General features: G+C 39.4%; 1 protein-coding gene across 1 annotated transcript in view; it reads left to right on the forward strand.

Annotated features, from left to right (window-relative positions):
- Positions 1-24,668, forward strand: part of HIBADH (3-hydroxyisobutyrate dehydrogenase) — a 1,358,718-nt gene that overhangs the window by 922,653 nt on the left and 411,397 nt on the right. The window contains exons 5-6 of the mRNA XM_044066811.1: positions 23,944-24,077; positions 24,428-24,504. Of these exons, the coding sequence (XP_043922746.1) occupies positions 23,944-24,077; positions 24,428-24,504 (211 nt within the window). The remainder of the gene's footprint in view (positions 1-23,943; positions 24,078-24,427; positions 24,505-24,668) is intronic.

The raw sequence follows: 24,668 nt of genomic DNA on the forward strand, positions 1-24,668 counted from the left end.
CTACTCCTGCAAATCATATGGAGTTGCATGTGTCGGTAACATATCCAAGTACAATTGCAAATTATTTTTATAACACCCATTGCTCCTACTACTGTTGGAACTGTCTGGGTATCCTCATTCCACATTGCCCTTGTTTCTGCCTGCAAATCCTGGTATTTTATGACCTTGTGCCTGTCTGTACGTAAGACACTGTAATCACTAGGTGTAGCAATGTCAATAATCAATGCTACTTTTGTCTTTTCATGGACTACTATATCTGTTTTTCTCACATCTATTTTTTGAACTGTTGGTAACAGATGATCCCATGTGATATAAACTTCATTTTCTATAATGCTTTGTGGCTCATGTTTCTAGTGCTTTTCTGTTACTTCAATATTAGCGTTTGCACAATCCCCAGTGCAGCAGTCTTGCCAAATTTATTACATCTTTCAATATACAGTCCTCCTGCCATTAGTATATCAGCACCAGCAACAAGTTGTGCAACTGTTTCCAGTTTTGTTTTACAAAGCCTACATTTGTCTGTTTCTTCCACACATTCAATGGCCTTTGTGAACCAATGTGTACATAATTCACTGTCTTGGGCGATCAGTATTAACCTTTCATCATTTGGTTTAAATTCACCTCTCCTTAACCATTCCTGTGTTCAGTCCTGATCAACATGAGTTTGTTCCACTAGTTTTTTATACTTGCAACTATATTTATGCATTCTCCACATTTCTTGCCTTCTCATGTGATCCTTCACCTTGTATTCTTTCTTTTGTTTTTGGTGTATTCAGTTGCTGCCTGATTTATATCTACTAATGGTTTGATTTCCATTATAGCTTGACATCAATATGCTTCTGCTAAACTAAGCAGGGAAACCATCTTGGACTTATTCTCCTCTGTTTTAAAACTTTCACTACAATGGGGTCTTGTGAGGTCAGCAGATATGTACACAGTCCTACAGTTGCCTACCTATACATGTAATCAATTTCGAGTCGACCCTTACCTCCTGCAGAATAGAGAATATATAGTCTTGGAAAACACTGATTTGTTTTTATAAATCATTTGAGCATGAAACATCCTTATTTTCTTGTCCAACCAATCCAACACCTTTTTGGACCAGTCAGTCACTCCAAAACTATAACTTAGGACCGGAAGAGCAAATTGGTTTATAACTTGGTCTTTGTTCGTAGATGCAATTAATGCTGGAAACAGCATTGACAGTCTTCTAAAATATTCCTTAATAAGTTTTATTTGCATTTGCCCAGGTTTTATTGCTGATCCTTCATCAGTTCCTAGATATTTATACACTCCCTGTTGCCCAAGTTTTTATATCACATTCCTGTCGGACTGTTTTCTTAATGCTGCAACTTTTCTGCTTTAAAGGTTGCTTTTGCACATTTATCAAGACCAAAATACATTCTGATATCATCTGAAGAAGTTTTGACCACCTACAGTTGTGCTTTCAGTTCCTCGTCTGAACTATATAGTTTTTAATCATCCACAAAAAGAAGATAAGTCTTTACACTTTGTTGTTTTCTGGGAGCCAGATTGTAGTCATGACCTAATCTGTTAAGTAAACAGCTTAATGGGTTAAGGGCAAGACAAAAGAGCAGAAGAGTCCCTCTGGAATATCCCAGTTTGAATTTTTATCCCTGGAGTAATAATTAGTCCTTTATCATGGCTTAACTGCAAAGTGGTCTGCTACTGTTTCATTGTCACTGTAATGTAGTCGATCAGTATAGTGTGCATCACCTACATTTTTTAAGCACTGTCTTATCCATGAATCTGGGTACTATCAAATGCCTTTTTATAGTCTGTCTGTCTGTCCTTGCCATGCTTAGATTCTTCCCTTTTTCTGCAGTTCTCCATTATGACTTTAACAACAAATGATCCTTTGTTCCGTATGACGTTTTTGTTACCCTTTTGTTCTATTGCCATGATTGAGTTGTCTTCTAAATTGTTATAAACTGTCGGCATCAATTCCAGTGTATATCAGGTTCACTCTTAAGTAGGAGTATTGTTTTTTCCCTGTTAACCAGGTTGATGTCTGTTCAGGGTGCACATATAAATAGTTGTTACTCATGGCTAAATCTTCATGTAAAGATGTTAATAATTTTAGCCAGAAGTCCGGTACTGCATCTTGGCCTGCGGTTTTCCAATTAGGAGATTTTCTTAACTTTGTTTCAATTTCTCTGGCAGTTACTTCGTCCCATTTCATATCCTTAACATTTGAAATTTGTATTCTTTCTTTTACTTCTGTCCATTTAGCATTTTTATGTTCCACAGGATCTTCATAGATATTTCTCCAAAGTGTAATTGCCAAACTCAAACTGTTGGCAAAATCCACACGTGTAAGTTCCCATCTTTCTCCTAGTAGTACAGTCCTATTTTGTCTGTATTTCTAAGTTCTCCTTTGTGTTCTTTCCCAACTTTTTCTTCCACCTCTTGGTAGTGAGTAAATATTTTCCAGTTGTTACTCTTTTTTTTGCCCCTGTTGCAGCCAGCTTTTTTAAAACCTTACAAGAGTAGGGGAAATGCTGGAAGACTGCAGATGAGTCTTTCTAATTTCATTTCACACACACCAGTGAAATTACTCTGCAAAGCCCACATCTTTTGCCTGCAGGGAGTCAAAGTGCACTCAGAAGACCAAAAACATGCCTTGGAAAAGATTTCAAGAAGAGCCAGCCAGGGTCTCTAAATTAAGGAGGCTTCCCTACCCTGGCAATTCAGTCTGACTACCTTTTTTCTCTCTCTGCTTACCTTGGTTCTCTGTCTACCCAAAAGACTCATCTCTTGTATGGGAAATTGGCTGCTCATTACAACAGACAAAATGGGTCCATGGGTCCTCTCCATTATTCATCATGGTTACAGAATGATTTGGAGGGAAGTCTCTCCGTTCAAGGGCATCCCTCCTCCTCCACCTCACAATCAGATAAAGCTGCTCTCTTATTCAAGCTTTCTCAGCCATGGTACTGTAGAACCTGCACCACAATAGTACAGCTGGAAAGGTTATTTTCAAGACACTTCCTTGATCCAAGAAAAGGAGAATGGAGACCTTTACTGGATCTGTCTATTATCAATACTTTTGTCAAAGTTCCCTCTTTTAAGATGTCTCTCCAAACTCTTCTAGCCTTTCATACTTTTGCAAGTCTTTCTTGTGTCTCTGGATCTAAAGGATGCCTTATCTCCATTTTTCGATCCAATCTACCTTCAAGAAATTTCTGAGGTTGTCTGTTTTGCTCATCATACTTTCAGTTCTCTGCTTTGCCCTCTTGTCTTTCTGTAGCCCCCAGGGTTTTCACAAAGTGTCTGGCTGCATTCATAGCCTTCTGCAGGACTCAAGGAATTCAAATGTTCTCCTTACTTGGATGACCTGTTAATACAAGCAGCCTCTCCACAGGCCATTGTATTTCATCTCAGCTTCACAGTGCCCCTACTCCAAAGTCTGGGGTTCAGGATCAGCTTCATGAAATCCACACTAAAACCAAGCCAAGATTTAGTTTTATTAGACTGTAGACTAGAAAATTTGTGCAGGCTTTCCTGCCACCAGACAAGGTGTGAAGTCTCTCCAGTTACTTCAGTCTCTTCTACCCCTTCAGACTTGCACTACAAGAGAAATCTTTGACACAGGGATTCATGGCTGCAACTATACCCATGGTCTCCTTTGCCAGACTTCATATGAAAAAGATATAGTCCTATCTGAAATCTACTTGGTCTCAGCATTCCCATCCTCTGGATACTCTGATTCCTTTTCGCCCTTTCTTACAGAATGAAATCCAGTGGTGGATGTCACAGGTAAGCCACAACCCATTCCTACTTTTCAAGTGCAGACACAGCAACAAGAGTTGTACATGTTTCAGACTTTGCACGGAGGGACATGGATGGGCTCCCTAAGAGTTCAGGCTCAGTGACCACTGAATCTAAGGTGAGTGTACATCAACTTGAAGGAGATGTGGGAGGCAATACACGCCTTAGAGCTCTTCTCCCACACCTGGGCTCCAGGACCACTCGGTTATCACAAACAACACTACATTCATGTGGTTATGGCATGGGAGCTGGCCACAAAAGGAAACCCGTCCTTTCAAGCTGTTTACATTCCCTCACAGGACAATGTCCTGGCAGATTTTCTAAGTTTGCTGATGTTGGCAATTTGCCTTTTTAAACGAACTGCTTTTAGAAAAAGTTATGCCTTGATAAAGGGTGAATAACCCGAAAGCTTTGCTGTATTTAAAGGAAATTTTTGCACTGGTGTTACTGTTGGACATGTTTTTTTTTTGTATTTAGATTTTCTAAGCAGATCATGGGAAGACCATCGTGCGTGGATACTGAACAGGGAGGTCTTCCTGTACATAGTTCACAAATGGTTACTGACAAGTACGAGATTACATTTATTAATGAAATCATTGTGGCTTATAAGAACATAGATTTATTCTAAGAAGCATTATTAAAAGGATTAATTATGGCTGAAATTCATTTGAACACCAAACCATTGATACCCACTGTGTTTGGCATCCTTAAGGTCCACAAAGACATTAGGACACCACCTTGCAGAGTGCTTGTAGCTGCACAAAATTTTAAAACTTACCCGTTAGCTTTTTTAGTTGACTGTATGTTAAAGGATGGTATTTCTTCTACTGAATATATTTTGAAAGATTCCTGGGAATTTTTAACTAAGAATAAACATACTTTTTTTCAGTGACAACTGTGTTTTTTCAACCATTGATGTAGTTGATTTTATTCACAAGTGTTCCCCACCAGGTAGGCTTGGAAGCATTTCACTTGGCTATTGTTAAACGTATAAAATTTGATTCCCACATTATTAGTTTTATATTAGTTTTATCGTAGACATAATGGATTAGATCCTCAGTATACTATGAAGGGGAATACTATCGTCAAGTTAAAGGGGTTGCCATGGGGGCAAATTGTGCCCCCACTTATGCTAACTTGGTCTTAATCCCGGGTCTGAAACAGCTATCCTATACAGATTGTCTACTCAGTCTCATACAGACTGCTCAAAGGTGACCTGTGTCTGGCATACAAGGCCATTTCAGACCCAGCCTTGATGGAGTTCCTGCATTTCCGTAAGACAAACTCCGCTCATGCAACCCACCCACAAGACCTTAACCTGGTCTGTGACATTAATAGAACTTGTTGGCTGGATAGATTAGTGTCCCAAAGTCTCCCCTATCTGTGAAATAGACTCCCCCTCCATGTCAAGCAGAGTACCTCTCTAGCCCTCTTTAAGAGGAACCTGGACAACTGGATGGGAAACAGAAAATATACCCCTGGGATCCCACCTGTGTCCCTGCTGGACAGGGGAAACAGGTGCTGACTTTGAGGGAACATGGGTGAAATTCTTGGCTAGGCTTATAAGGGTCTCCGGGCCAATAGCCTAGTATCACCCTATGAACTTATGAATGATTAAGTTTATAATTCGGAACAACTGGAACATTTTTGAAGTGAATGATGAAATGCTCGAAATTTTAGGTAATTCACCCAAATTTGCTTTCAAGACAGGTCACAATTTTAAATATTTATTCGAACACCCTAAAATTTGTTCTGTAGATAATTGCCCTAAAGGTACCAGAAAATGTGGTAGCTGTGGACAATGGGCTTACATTTTAGAAACTGACTATTCATTTGGATGTTTTTCCTTATAAGATCTCTCTATCTAATGGTGATTGTGTTTCTAAGGAGGTGAGTTACATAGCTTTTTGTTTAAGATGTTCATAATATTATATTGGAAAAAACGAGAGTAATTTTCAGGAGAAGGATTTACAAGCATTTATACACCATCACCAAGAACAATGTTAACAATGCTCTGTTTAAGTACCCGCAGGATTGTAAAGTGTGGAATTTTAAATGTGACATTCTGGAAGTGGTTCCTTTTAATCAACGAGGTGGCTCTTGGGAAAATAAAATTAAAAAGAGTGAATTGGTGTGGCAGCTGAGACTACTTAATGCTTCCAACAACTTGAATTTAAATGATCATGTTTCTGTTTGCATTTTAAAATCCAGAGCAGCAAGTCTATAGGGCTGTTTTTTATTCATAGTGTTCAATATGTTTTTACACAATATGTTTTCCGTTTGTAAAACATTTTTTTTGTCACATTTATTGATATATAGGTTAATTATTTTATTTTATTTATGAATTGTTGGTTGTTTTCAAACATTTGACTTTTAATTCTTGTATTTAAATGGTTGTGAATGTGGTTTGTTGTGGTTCTGATGAAGTCCTATTTACTACTGAGGACGACAGTGCTTAACCAACTTGCTAATAAACCCTCGTTTTTTACGAATGATTGTTGTTTCTTGTAAGGACACCCAGGGTACTTCATTTTGACACTACATGATCCAGTGTTTTTTTTTGCTTTTAAGTAGTCCACAAATGGAGTTTCCCACATGAACTTATTTGCCTCCAGTCATAAACAACTTACTTTTTCTTGCACCAAGACTCCCTGTCCTCAAGCATGGATAACAGGTGCCCTGTCATTTCATTGAAAAGGGAGATTCTTCTGTGCCTTCCTTTCATTTCCATTTCACCCAGAGGTCTGACTAAAGATCCAGAGAGACCGATCAAAGATCATACTGGTGGCTACCTTTTGGCCAAGGCGACATTGGTTCCCCTTCTGTACCGCCTAACCAAGGGACACAACCATAAGCTACCTCACACAGTGGAATTGCTTACTCAACAGAAAGGCTCACATCTTCACCCACAGCCTGTCATCTCTCAACCTGATACTATGGATGATGGCATCCCTTTCAGACACCAATTTTCTGAGGACATTCTATAGATTCTCCAGGAGGCATGGAAAACAAACACCCGTAAGTCTTCCTTAGCTAAATGGAAAGATTTTTAATGCCATGCTTATAACTGAACCATACACAAATGGGTGCTCCCATTGTCCTGTCTTTTGTGTAACCTTTTAAAAGCTGGCCTGGCGTACTCCTTAAAGTACACACGTCAGCCATTTCTGTTTGCTTGCCTCTCGACCCTCCTCTTCTGTCTAGACTAAAGTGGAAACAGTTTCTGAAAGGCATACATGAACTATAACCACCTACAAAAGCTATTCTGCCTTATTGGGACCTAAACTCTCTTCCCCCCCTTTCATTTGGCAAATTATAGTTTCAAACTTTGTTGATATACCTTAGTCAAAGTGTACAACACTTGCTCTTTCTTTCACTAGAATTGCCCCATGTTTCTGGATTCCTCAAAGTGTTCCTGGTTCTCATCTGAAGTTGTTTACAGCCATTTTTGCCAAGTAGGATCAGCTTGTACCCTTTAAGACAGTCCGCTTCGGTCTAGTCCCTCATGTAGTTGTCAGTTAATGTTCCATCAAAGAATTCAGCTTGAAAACCAAATTCAGACATTTTGTCCCTCTAGACAAGGACTTAGCATTTGGTGACACTTCTGCTGAAAGACAGAAAAGACAGGAAAACCCATACAGATTGTTAAATGGCTTTTCTTGTTTCCATTTCCTAGGTTTCAGAGGCACTGTTCAACCAATCCAAGACATTTTTTTTTGTACATCTTTCAAACCCATTTAGTAGATGTCTGAAAGTGGCATGGAGACTCCTAAAGAAATGTAATGGATTTCTGGGGTCCAACACTCTAAGAAAAAAAAATTCTGACTATCTTTGCTAGTTATTCCTTCCCCCTCCCCTTCCATCATGCCTTTGCTCTGAAAATTGTAGGGCACATTTCTGATTGCTGACTACAGACTGTGGGTTACTAGATGTTAAAGAACATGTTTATGAACTCCAATGGGCATCCTTCCCCACTCCCTCAGGAATCCATCAGACCCCCAATTTATCAACCTTTCCTTTCTCTTCAAGACTTGCTGGCCACTCTAGACATAAAATATGTTTATCTTGCATATTCCCATTCTCAAGAACCACAAATCCTTTAAAGATTCTTTGTTTTGGGATTACATTATCAGTTTACTACTTTCCCCTTTGGACTTTCACCTGATCCTAGAGTCGTTACCACTACTTTGCCTTAGTAATAGCTTACTGTAAACGTCAAGGCATACACATTTTTCCTCATCTGGACAATTGTCTGATCTCGGTCTCAGTCAGGAAGTCTTTGTTTTTTTTTTTCAAAATTCTTTGATAAAATGTCATCAGTAAACATATAAAGAGAAACACCAGTACAAGAAAAGACAAACTCTATACACACAACACAGAAGATAATTCAGATTTTGTAAATGGTTTATTTAAAATAGCTAAGTTTATGCCCTGATGTAGAAAAAAAAAAACAAAAGGTTGGATTAGTAGGCAAGGCAAGCACTACAAACTTCCTAACAGAGTAGACTTGCTTATGCAGGACAGTGGATCTGTTAAGTCATCCAAATATTCAAAATCTGAGCTTAACTGTCTGGCTAATAATGTTTTGATTCTTTTAAGGGACCTTTTCTCCTGTGGACTTGCAACAGGTATTGAAGTAGGCTAGAAAGCCTGCTAGTAGGAAGTCTTACTTATCTAAATGGAAAAGATTTTCTCTGTTATGCCAAAATACAGGGCAGGACCCATATCAAGGTGGAGCACCCCTAGTTCTTCAGTACTTGAGTGGTTTGCTCAATTGTGTTTAGCATACACTTCAAAAAAGGTGCATCTTTAATCAGCCTGTTTGCCTCTGGATCCCCCCTTATGTTATGTTTTTCAAATTAAACAATTTCTAAAGGGAAGTTTGCATATTAGGGCAATAGGAAAGAAAGTGATTCTGACTCTGATTTGATATTTGAATGTTGTTTTGAAAATGTCAACTGAACCTCCCTCTGAGATTGCAGCCAGCTCTTCTGTAAAAGTTTTAACAATTATGACTTTATTACTGGTTTAACTTCTGCTAGACTGGTTTCTGAATTACAGGGCTCTTCAACACTTTTTTTGCAAGGCCAAGGCAAGTCTCAGAACCATCCTTTTTCATCCCTAATGCATTTCTGAATCTATTCTTATCCAGAATGTCTAGCTCCTTGCCCTTTACTCTCCTCCACAATGTAAAAAAGACAAAAGATCAGTAAGTTTCCCCAAACAAGTTCCTCTACTGTAGGTACAATCTATAACCGCAGTTAATGCCCTGTTCTCAAAGGAAGGATGATGCCAGCAGTAGACAATCCAAGGAAACTTTATTGAATCAAATAGGGACTGTCCTGTTGGAAGAAGGACAGGTGGTAACCCTGTTGTTTATTGACCTTTTAAGAAAGCAGCAGGTCTGTATCCTGGCCAACCAGTGAAGAAGAAGAGACCTCCTTATTGACTAAGGGAGGCTGTTAAGAATCAAACGTTATTATGCCTAGTGGTGATAGCTAAGCCACTAGAGATGAACCCCACTGGCTGCTCCTCCACAGTCCTGACTTTAGTCTGAAAGTGTTTTTTCTCTTTTGCAGAGCTTTTGGGACTGGCTCATATTATGCTGCTCATTGGGATAGGAGAGGCTATTTCGGGTCTATATTAGAACTGCGAAAGCCCGTTTAAGTGGATACGTAAATGTCAACACATATTGCACGAACCTCGAGTACACCAATGCCTGAAACCACAAAATTCAAAATCTCGAATCGGCATAGTCGGCCCTTCTGTGGTATAGTTCCATAAGGTAAGTGTGTGATAGTTACGGACCTTAGGGTTAGGGTGCGGGTTAAGGTAAGTGCATAGATAGTAATGTAAGTAAGGTGTAGTGTAGGGTTAGAAGTAGGGTTTTGTTAAGTGTATCTGTGTGGATTATTTATTTTGTTTGGGTATAGCTCATTAAGGTAAGTGTGCGATAGTTACGAACCTTAGGGTTTGGGTGCGGGTTAAGGTAAGTGCATAGATAGTAATGTATGTAAGGTTTAGTGTAGGGTTAGAAGTAGGATTTTGGTTCGTGTATGTATGTGGTTTATTTATTTTGTTTGGGTGGGTAGTATGTTTCGAGCGGTGGGGTTGGCCAACTATGTCGGTTTGGGATTTTGAATTTCGTGCTTTCAGGCGTTCGGTGTACTTGCGGTTCGGCAATATGTGTTGACGTTTACGTATTCGCTTAAATGGGCTTTTGTGATTCTAACATAGACCAAGCTATTTCATTGATAAAAGGGGCAAGGAGGGTTTACTGTTAGTTTTTTATATAGCTGAGTGACAATTTCCAGCGTATTCCAGATTAAAGTGAATTCAACCAGTGCATCTGTTCTGTCTAATTTCAAATGGTCACCCTGTAGTATCTTATCTTTTTGCCTCATGGGTGATAGAGTGGCAAAAGCTAAATGCCTCTTAGCATATTACCGTGTAGAGTCCACAAAGGAGATTAATCTAGTTCGCACTGGGTGGGCATCTGGGATTTCTTTAGACTGCAAGTATTGGCCATAGTGCTTGAAGGATTGCAGTAGGAGTGTCTTCATGTGTACCCTTACTTGAATGACTTGGTCCTGATAGCTTGAGCCAAGGACTTCCTGGAAGCATCCTTGTTGTGAATGTTTCCATTGCACTCCTTATGGGGTGACCATCAGTTGGATAAAATCTCCTCTAACTCCGTCTCTGGAGACTGCCTTTATCAGCGCAGAACTTGACAGTCTCTGGTTTTCATCATTTCTGTCCTTGTAGGGTTCTGAGGAGTTCACAGCTTTATCCACTTGCGTGAGGAAACATCAAAGAGTCTAGGCTTGGATTCTGCTGTATTTTGTGCCTTAATGGCTGGCATAGTCCTCATATTGCCATTTTCTTACCTCTTGCTGTGGATTGTAAAGTACTAATGGCTTCAGAACCACAATGGATTGCATATTTGTATTTAGTGTTGAACTGTTTTCACCAGATAGCTGGAGTGCTAGACTGTCTCCCTCTGTGTTCAGGGGGTATTCCCTTTCTGCAGTTGAAACAGTCACAGATACCAATAAGTTATTTATTTGTGGATTTCACAGCCCACATAACTCCCAATAGAATGTAGGGAGTGTGCTCTCATCTGGAGAGCAGACTCCACAGTAACTTGTTGGAGAGTAGAGCAGTTCTCTTGGTCTTAAAGTCACTGTGAACAAAGCTGCTTCCAGGGTCTCCTCCTCAGTTCATAAAGTCAGTCCATCTTGAGGTAACCCATGTGCAGGAGAGAGACCATACACATGTGTGACAGTGGGTCATAGGTACGAGCATCAGTCTGTCAGCATTTCACATCCTGCGAGGGAAGTAAGCAAGCTAGGATGGTCTTGCCACTCTGCAGATTCAGGCAGTGTGTGTTCAAGATCTTCTTGAAGTGGGGGGTACTCTGGAGAACAACGCATTTGCCACTTGTGCAGATACAGTCCTCCCCTCCTTCTGCTTGATGTAGCAGGATAAAAGGGAGGGTAGTATTAAATGTGTTCTCTCTCTCTCATGGCACAGTAAATGCCTGAATGCGTTCCCTACATCCACACTGACATGTCCTACAACAGAGTTCAGAGAAAAGACCAAAGCACATTCTTGTTGCTGACAGCTGAGAAGGGCATAGTGTCAGGCATTTGGGTTCTTGGCAGTATGAGAAACTCCACAAACCAAGGATGTTCCCCGTGGCTGGTGTGCGATATCTGGCTTACCTCAAGGCATGATTTACTTAAATACACCCACTAATCCTAGAGAATGTGCTGGTGACCATTTGAGTTTCTTGCACTGATACGAAATCCTCAGTTTAACATGCCTGTGATTCTGAGTGGAAGTGGTACTCAGTTTTGGCAGGGAGTTGCTTTGTGCCATCCCAGCAGCTCTGCTTCCAGGTGACCCTGACATGCCTATTGCCTGTTTGACTTGAGCTTCATTTATTCCACTAATCAATGGTGTAGAAGTTTATATCATGGAAACTAAATTTTGAAGTGCTGTAAACCTCTGCCATTAATGCTGCAGTGCTTTAGGCTGTTCTACATAAGGATCTATGTTTGTCCTTTCATAAACATACTGTGTTCCTCAGGATGAATCCTTGTTTTTTTTTTTTTCTTGGAGGTACTTTTGGAACCATCCCTAAATTAGTTTATCTGTTAATTTTCTTTGGGAGTAGAGACCAGAGTAAAGAGAGTCTTCACACCTGTGGTGTACAGCAGCAACTTTGGTGTTACTTGAAAGACATGGAATAATTTAAGTAGACAGAACGGGTCTCCTTTATGCCATTTTGGAAAAAGGTGCGGACTGCCATTGCCAGCTGCAATATCTTTTACTGTCAAGCAGCTGTGCATTTGCTGGATGATGGTTAAAGATACCTTCACTATGGGCATGTCTGCCTCTGTTGCTTGCTTCAAGAAAGTCTCCATTGCAGACATCTGCCTGCTGCCATTTGTATACAGTGCACACCTTCACCAAGTACTGTTGTCTCTGCATTGACTGAGAGTATGGTTGCATTTGGGAAGTTAGTGCTCAGACTACTAACCTATCTGAGGTCTATGCTGTTGTGATCCTGTGGTCCCTCCACCCTGGTAGTTACTGCTAAAGATTCACTTCAACCAGTGGTTTACTGAAGATGGTCCTTGTTGGTTATTATGTCAGCTAGAGAAAGGGTGAAACTTCCATTGTCACCCAAATGGAGAATGAGAGTGTTACTATACAGATATCACCTGGTAAAAGACAAGTTTGCTGCTTCATGACAGCATATTAAGCTGCCATAAAGCACAGGCCTAAAAAGCAAATGAATGCTATTTTTTATGCTTGCCTAATATGGCTTTGCTGTTTAGTGAGCATAATTGTGAAAAGAAGTTATAATAAAAACTTGCAAAAGTACCAGCAGCAGCAGTTACAAATTATGTGCCATTTTACTTTCTTCTTGCCATGTTTAGCAAGGTAGAAAAAAAAAAAAGAAAAAAAAGTACTGCAATTTTGTGTGTGCGTGTTAGAGTTGAGGGAGAAAGACAGTGAGTGAGAGTGCATACCTTTTCACTTGTTTGCACTGCAACCAGCATTTTCCATCAGCAAACATGGTCTAAGAATAAGAAGTATGAAACGTTGTCTGCACTGACTGACTGTAATCCTCAATGATTTACCAAACAATCCAGCATTGTATGTGGAACACAGCAAAACTATGGGACAAAGTCAGGGACCTTCTGCAGAATTCAACAGTTAAGAGGTATGAGGGTCACAGTGCCTTGCACTGTATGTTTTTTTTTTCCATTCATTTGATCACAATAAGATATCTGAAGTGTTTTCAGTCAACAATGTGCCTGTAACTGGTTGGTCTGTCTGTGTGTGTGTGTTTCTCACCTTCTATCTCTAGTTCTGAATGTGTGTGTGCACATTAAATACTTGCATAACTTATATTTTGCATGTAAAATACTTTCAACAGCAGTTACATATGCTACAGTTAAGTTTGAACCATTAGGTGGAGGAACTATTTTGCATCAAAAATATTTAAAAAGTAAATAGTTGTAAAAAAACGAAAACCCCCCCCCCAAAAAAAACAAAAAGCCGGTTCTGTAATTGTAATATGGTTAAGACCCTCCAGTTGTGACATTAGTCCTCAGGACACCCCTGGGTGGGCATTTTTCTCTGATAATATCCACCTTGTGGGGCATTATTGCATGTTTTACTGTCCAAGAGAGAAACCTTCAATGAAGGGTCAAAAATACTGTTCCTTAGATGGATATCTCCTCTACCAGTCCCAGAGTTCTGTGCGAGTCAGATACATTTTAATTGTATATAACACACACTCACTGCTTTGCACTAAAACAATTAAACTGGCTTGAACTCCCAACCAGTTGACATACTTGCAAGTAATCATTGCCCACAACCTATTTCACTCTCCCAACAAATACACAGCATTATAAAATACTCTGCTGTATCACTCCATCAATAAACTTACTGTGTATCAGTAAGACATCCAACACTGCTGTAGAATCTTTGTTCTCATTTGTCAAAACACTGGAATGAAATCCTCACACCGTTAAAACAGAAAGAAAACTTAAATAGTTTCAAAATTTTGCTTAAACAGCACCTGTGTCAAAGATGGATGTGTTCTTCCTGCTCACCTGGCTAGCTTTACTCGGATTACTTTTCTCCAACTCTTACAGCCACTTTGCTTCCCCCTTTTTGTACCATATCACTCCTCCTCGTACTGCACTTGTTTCCTAAACTCTTACTTCTCCTCCTCCTCCTCTCACACCCCACCACTAACAATTCTTTTTCTGTCCATTTATCTTCCTGCTTATTTCCATAACTACTCCTTTCATATTTTTAAGCTACATTCTGCTTATCTGTCTGTAAATTTCTAAACTCAAAAACACCCCGGTTTGATCTTCCCCTGCAACCATCATGCTATAAATACATTAACTGTTATTCTGTTATTTTTTATTCAACAATTAGCTGATGTAATTTCTCTCCTGTTTTTTTTTTTGCATTAAATGCTATGCTCATGTTAGAAATATTTAAAAATATGTAAAAATCATGTAAATAAGCTCATGTATTGGTGTTTTTACCCTGCAGTCATAAATGTACATCATGTGTAACTTAAATGTGGAGCTTTGCTCCCTGGGCCTCTGCTGAAAATGGGATTTTACCTGGTTGGACTTTTCACTATCAGCTAAGACAAGCAAACAAATAAATAAAATATATTAAACATTTAGTAATTTGAATGAAAAACCTTTGAATTTCTATTTCTTGATGTAGGAAGTTATTCTGTAATGGCATAGGGGAAAACTGGTAGGTTAGAGGTATATTTGTGCTTACATAGATGGTGATGCATGGTACCCATTTATACAGGCATACAGATGTTCAGAAATGTGTGATCTTACAGAAGACAAATGTGGTATTAGGGGTTATAAAGATGAATCCAGCCAAGAGCCCATCAAAGAGATTAACTTGTATGGTCAAAAAAGAATCTGCTCTTTGGCTCCTTCCAGCGCTTCTTTTCACTGTAAAACCTATTGCAACAGACTTGAAGCAGAAAAGTGCCACTAACATTGTCTTAAGAAGTTACTTTTGCATGAGATTACTTTCCCGTGCTACTTTCTCATGTTTTCTCCCCATTGTTATATCTGTGGGTTACCTAGGTAAAAGGTTGCACTGATCATTCTGGAAAAAAACACTTACAGGTGATCCTTACCAGCTTTTTATGCTGCATTTTTTTTTTACATAAAGTTTTCTGCTTTTATGGGTATTACCTAGAGATGGAGGAATGGTGTTTCATGTTACCTTGACTTCAGTACAGGGTAGTCCAAGCTGAACGGCTTGTAGAAATATTGTGTATGAACCAATCAGGCTGTGTTCCATTTTGCACAGCTTGCTTTATGAACATAATCATGAGGATCTGTTGTGGAGAAATAGTTTGCGTAAGTGTACTTACCCTTTTAGCATGCTGAAATGAGCACAGTATGTTTCTGAAATTGTTTTGAAGAGATAGAAGTCTATTTTATGTAAAATAAGATGTGGTTTTACTTTTAACAGTTTTTCTTATTTTGAATCCTAACTCATTTAGATAGTAAAAGTTGACAGGATGGACATTTTCGTGTAACTTTTATTCCTAAATCTGTAATCGACTAGTCAGAAAAAAAAGTGGAACAAAGTCAAGTACAATGTAAAGAAGCAAGAATTCTTGCCACTTTATCTTCCTGATGTATTGGGGGGCATTATCCTTGGCCAGAGAAGGATGCTTTGGTCACAGTTCAGTAAATAGATCCTGGAAGGTGAACCTAATGATAATTAAGCCAACTCGCTTTTGTAGTGGAATGAAAGAAAACATAATTTTGCTTATGAATGACTTTATTACTTAAAAACTTGGATGTGTGTCAGAAAAGAGCGGTTAGATTTATATAACTTGTGTGTGCGCACATGCACTCTCACACTCACGGACCGTTATATCCAAAGAACAGTATAACAGAGCTATGGTTCCTCCATGGATGCTATTGCATGTATTTTCCCTGGTCCTGTAGCAGACTTGCTTACTGTTGGGCATCTTTTGCACAGCAGTCCAGTCAGTGTGCATGGTCTGCAGTTAAATTAAATTTCAGAAGATTTGAAATGAATGTTCGGCCAAAGCACGTTTGCATAGGTAGTGAAGAATAAGCCAGAGGAAGAAAGATATTTGTCTGGATTTGCTTTTTTACCTTTTTTGGTGCACCTGAGGTATTTAAAGCAACAAACACTGTGTTGTTGCTTTTATTTTCATGAGGACTGGTGTCTTGCTGTAAGTGACCTTTGTCACTTCCTCCCTTGGTATGCCAGCCATAAAAAAAAAAAAAAACTTCATAATGTAGTTCTGTTTTTTTTTTTTCAAATTCCATTGGATATGAGTAAACTTGATCCACTTTTTTCGGATGTCACAAAAATGTAATTGAAAGTATTGAAACAGGGTATTACAGCATAACTGGAAATTCTGAATCACAAGTGGGGTTATGGTGGAGGTTTCTGCTGTATTGAAACAGTGCAGGTAGTATAATTGAAAATTCCCCCAACACACATTTCTGAAGTTCAGTGGCCCAACAGCATCTTTAAAATGAATTTTAATGCTGAGCACAAGACACTGTTGGGCGCTGTCCTGGATTCTACATCAGTGTAATTGTGGCTTTTCTGTCAATGTTGTACTGCTTATGTAGGCTCTTAAGAGGCCTAAGGTACATACGGTCTTCATTTACTTTGTACATATTTCTGATGGTTAATAGTCTCTTTACTCTGTTCACTGCTTATTTTAAGCAGAACCGTGACACTTTTATTGACTGAAAGAAGTGTAGTGTGGTACTGCCCTAGAGACTGCCTCATTCAGAACTGATATGCATCGCTCTGAGTGAATTTGGGTCACATTTAAGGGCAGGCTTTGTGTGTAGGGTACAGACTTGATTAGATGTCTTCAGGTTCAGTAAGGTGAGTTTCCTGTGCATCTCTAATCTCTTGGGCCTTTGTTAATTACCGATTATTCAAGAAGAGCATTCTTCTTCAGTATTACTGACAGCTACGTCAAGACTTAATCATACCCACTACCCCCACCCAGCAGCAAAGGACAGATTCAGCTGATGCTTTTGTTGACATGTTGTGACTGCATTGTTCCCGTTAAGCTCTCCGTCACATTCTGTTATAGATGGATGATGGCCCATGTAGATGCTTGCTAATCAGAGGATACCTAATAACTCTGTAGAAGTGGTCCCAGAAGAGACTCTTTTCTAGAAATAAGTTTGTGTGTGTGGGATATATTAAATGCTGTTCAAAGTGCAATGATACGATGTTTTGTTGTTTGCCTTACCTCCATCAAGTTTTGTGCCAATCCTGTTGCCATTAAAGATTTAATGTTATAGAGAAGCTGCGAAGCCTCTTTCGGTCTTTTTTTTTTTTTTCTTTTCTTTTCTTTTTAACAAAGAAGACATTATGCTTGGGATTGCTGGAATAAAAATGAATTCATAAGGTGAGAGAAGACTGTAATTTAGCATGCTGAAACAGCTGATTATGTGTGGGTGACTTCTTGCAAGTATATTTATCACCAAGCGTACAGGCATGTTAACTGCATTACTTTTGTATAAAAAAATATTCTCGGTCCTTGAAGTGAGACAGAGTATATATTGTAGTTAAAGATGACATTGGGGAATCTTTGACCCCCAGTATTAAGCAGAATCCTTTTCAGTAATTTTAAGATTGTATTTAACGTTGACAGTAGAACTGATGTGCAACCCAGAGGTATCTTGCCTAGTATTTTTTTTTTTTTTTTTTTTTTTGGATCATCTTGTAAGCATGCTTGTTGCGTGCTGGTCTCAGTTTTGCTCCTGTTTTTCCACCTCATCTTCCTTGCATACATTCACATATGTTCTTAGCCTTAGTGTACAGATAGGTACTTGACAGCTGTATTTTAACATACACCCCTTGTAGGCTCACTTTAATTGAAAGCCAGGCTAGAGCTTTGGCATTGCCAGTAGCTGGTATGAATGTGACTCTGCTGGACGATTGCTTGTGACTGTACTTGTAAATATTTGAATATTTTACACAATAACATAGCCATCCAGCATCTCTTGCCATTAGAAGGCCCATTGCAGTAGAGAGGAATTTTCATTTCATTTGGTTAGTTCAACTGTATAGCAGGAAGACGTACCTGAAAGAAGCAATGACCTGTAATCGTCTGCAAGGGTTCTCTGGTCTTTTGAAGTGGAACAGCTGCATTGTAATTATGTGGCACATCCTGAGTGTGAGGGGGGGTTTGCCAGTTTGCCGTACCCTGTTAGTAACGCCAAAGTTGTTGCACCTTGGAAAGAGCAGTGACTGACAGTGAATTTGATGTCTGTCTCTTTCTCTGAAGCACTGGCTTCACACCACCCAGAACTCCATGACATGAGTATTTACAGATTTATTGTACTAGCTAACAAGCAGCAAAACAAGAGAAAATGCCAAACCTGTGTTATGCTCGTACAGCTTTGACATGAGCTTGGGTGATAAAAGCAAATTGCTCTAAGTCTGTGATAAGAGAAATTCTCCTGGCCTTAAAGGATGTTTCCAGGGCAACTCCTTATCCATACAGATAAATCCAGTCCCATGCTGTACCTAAGCAATCAAAAGGGCACAGCATTATAACCTGCATGCTGGGAGATGATGCTCATGTGATAATGGCCCATACTCATGGGCCTCACTTTCTCAGCAGAGCAGTTCTAATCCCCAGAGAAGTGAGAAAGCTGCTTGGTGCTCTGATTTTAGGTATGGATTGTGGTAGTTCTCTAAGTAATTTACATTGTTTCTTGGATGAGAAAATCAACCCAAAATCGTTTTGGTGGATTTAAAGACCTAATAAACCCTCAAAGCTGCTTAAGGATATTTAGGGGTCATTTTTAACTGAATGGTTTTCCTTCTTTGTCTGCTGACCATCAGGTCCCTCCCTTCTGGATGCTAATTTGTTACCAAATGGTGGAAAATGCTCTAATCCAGTAGAGAAGAACTATCTGGGGAGGACGTTCATGCAGGCAGGTATTGGAGTTGCTTATGCCATTGCCAGCATCCCAACTATTACCATGCCCTTTTGTCTACATGTGAACTCCTCCACTTGTGTCAACAATGGCCAGTGTCCCTATCTTGGGTGGTTATCTATGTTCTGCCTGCATCAGCTTTTCACATTCTGACATGCCCCCCCTCCTCCAGGGGAGGCTGTGTCAATAAAGTAGAAGCGTGAGCCAGCCAGGACCCCCATCCATCCCTTCCCCCAAAATGGGCACACCAATACTCCCAGCTTGAGCTGCTAATCAATCTCAGTTTGCCTGGGCTGTAGTCAGGCTTTTATTACCATACACTACCAGTACAGGCAGGTATCAGGAGGTCATCTTGACATCAAAAGTTACATTAGTCTTCTTTTACTTATTACAAACTCCTTAGATGTCATGGTATTGTGGTAAAGTGCTGACTTTATTTTATTTATTTGCACATTTTTAAACTCTTTCTTTTTTTTTAACCAGGTAAATATACAGATCAAATGATCCTTTTCAGGTATGACTTTGCCAAGATGGCACAATTATATTATGAGCTTAAGTTGATTACTTCATCACAGCTCTGTTATTAGCGTCCTCTGTCTCGTATTCACTATTGTTTTAATGCTGATATCAGGCCATCTCTCACCCACTCTTGGCAGACTACTGCCCTACTTTGTGTTCTCCTTCTGTGGTCTGCCATGCCTCTATTTCATGTTTCTTAATTTGTCATTATGGCTTTTGGAAAACAATTCTGAAAATCGAATGCTAAAAATTCAGGTGGACTGGTCTATTTTAAGGTTTTCTGGTGGCTGCAGATGTATTAAATCTACTTTTTCATGCATGCTACTCCATCAGAATTGCAAGTAAAGTGGATCATTGTGATAGTTGCAGACCTTTGGATTCAGGCTTGTGTTTAAAAAGCTTTTTTGGCATGAGCATTTACAAAGTCAGTTCTCATGTTTGTTTGCCCATCTAAAAATATTCTTTTGAGAAATATGTGCTCCCAAATAAAAAAAAAAATGTGATTAAACAAATGACAAAGACACTTAATTTGCGTGTCATTTTTTTATTGCATTAAATAGAAGGTGGTGCCACACTGTTCTACACATAACCTATGCCATGATAGCTGTGTACAAAAAAGACAAATAAAAATCCTCTTTTTCACTGTTACATATCAGCATTCTACAACGTGTTTATGAATTCATCTCATCAGTAAAGGCTGCAAAGCACATTTAAAATTTCCATTTGTTTTAAACACAGAAAAATCTGAAAGCTATACACACAGATTAATTATCTTCTCTCTCCCATCGTTTCAGTTGCTTTTTTCCTTTTTGCTTAACTAATTTATTTGTACTTGAAACATAAGTGTTTGTACAAGTGAGAAAGTGCAGCTGTCAAAAGATTAACCAGCTGAGAACTATTGTCAGCATTAATTTTGTTCTAATAAATGACTCTCTGAAGCTATTTAGCAGTCTGTAATCTAGATCCAAAGCTATTGACCTATGATGGATGACATTGGATTTTGTTTGTAAGCTTTGACTTCCATTGCCTACTTAATTTGCTGTGGTTCAGATCACAGGATTAGTCATAAACGCTGCAGCAGGACTGAAATGAAAATGCACATGCTTTTTGCGGAATTATTTCAGTGACTTCATTGAGAACATGGTTCTGGTGTTAAACTACATTAGAGATTCACATGACAGCATTTTTTAATTCCTGTTCATGTAACCAGAGTCAGGCTAGTAGACTCATGCATAGAGCATGCAGCTCACTGTGATTACAGATGCTTTAGCTTGCAAAGTTACAAGGTTTCTGCTGTCTGTTGCATATGATAAGCAGAGCTTTGATTTGTAACATTACAGGTTTGAGTCACATCACCCCTTTATTAAGTTAAAACACTGTATAGCATTTCTAACTTTTTGCTTTCTTGTTCTGCTTTCTCTGTATTTATTTTTAATATATGACGGCATTGGGCAGCTTTGTACTGGGAGTAAACATCAGTGGTTGCAATGGTGATTTTACATACCTCTCACCCTCTCGGAGCAAAAAATCTGGACAAAGCCTAAAATGACAGGGGAACAAATAGGACATATTTTAAATATTGCTCTTACAAGCTTAGAAAGTTGATAGAATACTAGGTTTTGCATTAGCATGAATTTTTTGAAGGATGTGGAGACTTAAACTCAAATGTTTGTCATTATTTAATTACTTCAATCCTCAAGCTATCTGTCAGAAAAGTACGGATTTTTAGGAGGAACACACCAAAAATGTGAGGCAAAATCTGGGCATTCTGTGAAAATCTGTACATATGGGTGATTATTGGAATGCAGTTAAGGTGGAAGGCCTGCAGACTTTAGTTGAATCTGTAGGTTGTTTTATGATACCAGCATGAGGAATAGTGTAGAAAGCTTTGGTCAGATCTAAATAAATGGTGTAGCTTTCTACCCTGCTGTCTACTGCCTGTGCAACTTCAAAGAAGTTGACTAAGTAAGCTGAGGCTGAAATTAGATCATTTATGGTCGGTGCCCAGTTAAATTTAAATTAACAAAAGCAGGATCTCCCTTTGACAAAACCAAACTGGTAAGGGTCTAGCCTAGCAATGGTTTTTGATGATATAGCTAAGGTCAGATATGATGGATTTTACAATCAGACTAGTCAGACTAATTGGTCTATAGTTCCCAGGCTCAGTGGTGGGGTTGCCCTTGTGAAGGGGCATCACCACTACAATCCATCTTACTGTGAGAACATATCATGTATGGAGCTTAAATTAAACAGTTTTAGGAGGGAGGTTGATAGTAACATAGTGAGCAATGTTTATAAGGTATCCAGGTAAATTGTCAAGTCACATGGAGATGGTAGGATCATAGGAAGTTACTAGGCTATTGGCCCTGAAGCCCTTATAAGACTAGCCAAGAGTTTAGCCCATGTATAGACAAATCAGCACCCAATGCCACTGTCCAGCAGGGACACATGTGGAATCCCAAGGATGTATTTTCTATTTCTCATCCAGTTATCCAGGTTGCACTTAAAAAGGGGTAGAGAGGTGCCCTGCTTGACGTACAGAGAGAGAGTTTGTTCCGCCGATGGACTCTCTGGGACAGAAGTATGTCCCGCCAACAAGTCCTGTTGATGTCATAGACAAGGTTAAGGCTGTATGTGCGGGTTACTCCAGTGGAGCTTGACTTGCGGTTATGCAGCAGTCCCATCAAGGCGGGGTCCGAGATCGGCTTGTATGCCAGACAGAGGTTACCTCTGAGGAGTCTGTATGAAACAGAGTAGATTTTTGAGGCCCTGGATTCTCCTGGTGAGGAAAGTCTGTGGTCTGTACAGCTGCTGCATGTGCTTTGCGAGGTACATGCTGAACAGGGAGTTGTACTCAATAATGGGCCTTATAAGGGAATAATACAGGGATGTTATGACCTCCTTGTCCCTGGATGAGATGCCCTTACTTATGAGATGGGCCATGTAGAAAGCTTTCCATACAACGGAAGCAACATGGTGGTCAAAAGTCAGGTTGCTATGAGTCTGGGTGCCCAAATCCCTAATGAATGACTGCGTGCTTAGGATGTTGATTTAATGTGATAATTTGTGGGGAGGTCACTCTCCCCAAAGGGGATGAAGATGCATTTTTTTGTATTCAGCTTGAGGCCATGTTTATGGCACCAGTCATTTGTTTGGGTAGACCTTTAAACCAGAACAAAATCTAAGCAGTTCAGAAGGCCACGAAGAACCACACTCCAATGGCACCCAAAAATATGTAAATACAACTTTTATTTTCACATAAACGCTCGGATAAATACGTTTTCACTCGGACTTCATGAAAGAATGGATGATCTGCCCTGAACCACTCCTTACAAGCCTCCCCTCCCTTTCATTATAGCACTTTGTGGTAATTTCCTCAAGCTCCACTTGGGAGATCATACCACATTGTATACTTCCTGACACACACCCCTTCCCGTCTTCCAACAGCATGGCCACTTCCTTCCTTATTAGTATGCTCAGATGCTGAGCTGCTAATCAAACCCAGGTTGCCTCAGCTGTATTCTGGGTTTTCTCTCTCTCTCTCTCTCTCTATGCCATGGCACTGGCTAACTCTAACCATTTTAATGAATGTCTGCATTCCCATGTAAAAGTGATTCTACTCATTTTCAATTGGTAATGCTGCACTGCAGCATTAGGGGGTGTTTCACTCGAGTGTTCTAGCCTTTGGATGAAACATTAAACGGAAGTCCTATCTGGCTGACTTGGTGGTATCTCAGATGGCTGTAAAAGATCCCACAGAGAATATTGAAAGAGCAGGTGAATTTTTCTGGTGCCCTGTTCAAATTTTCCCTAGTCGATATAAATACCACTTTGGATCTCCCCTGAAAAGAGGCTACTTTAAGCCTAGTGGGACTGACCTAGTTGACAAAGGATAAATAAAGTCTATGTGAAGGTGGAACCCTCCTCTAGAGTCACAGGACTAGATGTGCTAGTTTCAGAATACACTGTGTGCTTGCTTAGACACAAATGATACAGGACTTGTGCAGGTACTGGTGACCAAAGTAGACAAATTCTGAGGTGTAGCTAGGCTGTTGGCAGAAAAGTGTCATTGGCTTAGTCTAACTACCTAGTTAACAAATAAAGAAAAATCATTACCTATTTGCTTCCCTAGGTGGTTGTGTCTTCTGACCCTGCAAGTATGCATTTCCTTAGTCATAAAGTTAGAACTGAAATTTGGATTCACAGAAATAGTATGTTAGAATAGTTAACTTTTCAGGATATGTCTTGTAAGTATTTAATGGAGTTTAGTACAAACTGTACTATAATTTCAGCAGTCTTGACGATTCACATGAAAACTTGATATTACCATCTGTTTATGCATCTTGCTCACTGTCCTGCTTTTAAGGTGCATTCATCAGTAATTAGCGGAGGAGAAAGTCCATTGGTGCTTGTATAATTCCACTGAAGTTCTGACTGGTGGTGGTACAGTTCATGGGTTATGATCTGATGAACATTGCCTGTTTCTAATACCTGAGGGTCTGCCTCTCTTATGTTTACTTACTGTTTTAACTTTAAAACAAGTGACTGCTTAGAAATCAGGTGTCATCCACTAATAAGCATTATGGTTTACTTTTAGGTGTTGGTGCTGCAAGGTCTGGAAACCTAACATTCATGGTAGGAGGTGAGGAGGGAGAATTCACTGCTGTTAAAGAACTGCTGAGCAGCATGGGTGCCAATATTGTGTACTGTGGAGAAGTTGGAACTGGTCAGGTAACCTTGACATTGGTCTTTAGTGTTTTGTACTTTCTTTGGAATAATAACCTTGTTCCCATAAGTTTAGTGTGCGAGTCAGGAATACTGATTTGAGAGCCCTTCTAGTTGGTTAAACAGCATCACCATTGCTTTATAATTACGTAAAATGTATTTAAGCAAACTATTCTGCTTGCATTTTTTCTTTATCCCTGTTATTGTGTAACCTCTCAACTCATGCCTGGAAAAGAAACAGCCATACACACACCCAGCACACCGTACCTAAACAACAAGAACAATTTTTTTTTTTAGTTTCTGCCCGCAGTAGTTATGAGGACAATTCTTTTGACTGTATTTTACTTTATTTTCAGGCTGCCAAGATTTGTAACAATATGTTGCTGGCTATTACTATGCTTGGAACAGCTGAAACTATGAATTTAGGAATCAGGTTGGTCAGTTTTCACTTTTGTGAAACATGCTATTTTTTTTGCATTTTAAACTAAACATGGCATCTTATTTGGGATTTGAAGAAAACTTATTTAAATCACTGTATATCAGGCAGGTCTTTGATTTTTGATAGGTGTTTATTTGGGGAGTGACACGATATGCTAT

Source organism: Protopterus annectens, chromosome 3.part1, assembly GCF_019279795.1.
Source record: "Protopterus annectens isolate FY-2018-M chromosome 3.part1, PAN1.0, whole genome shotgun sequence".
NCBI classification, from domain to species: Eukaryota; Metazoa; Chordata; order Ceratodontiformes; family Protopteridae; genus Protopterus; species Protopterus annectens.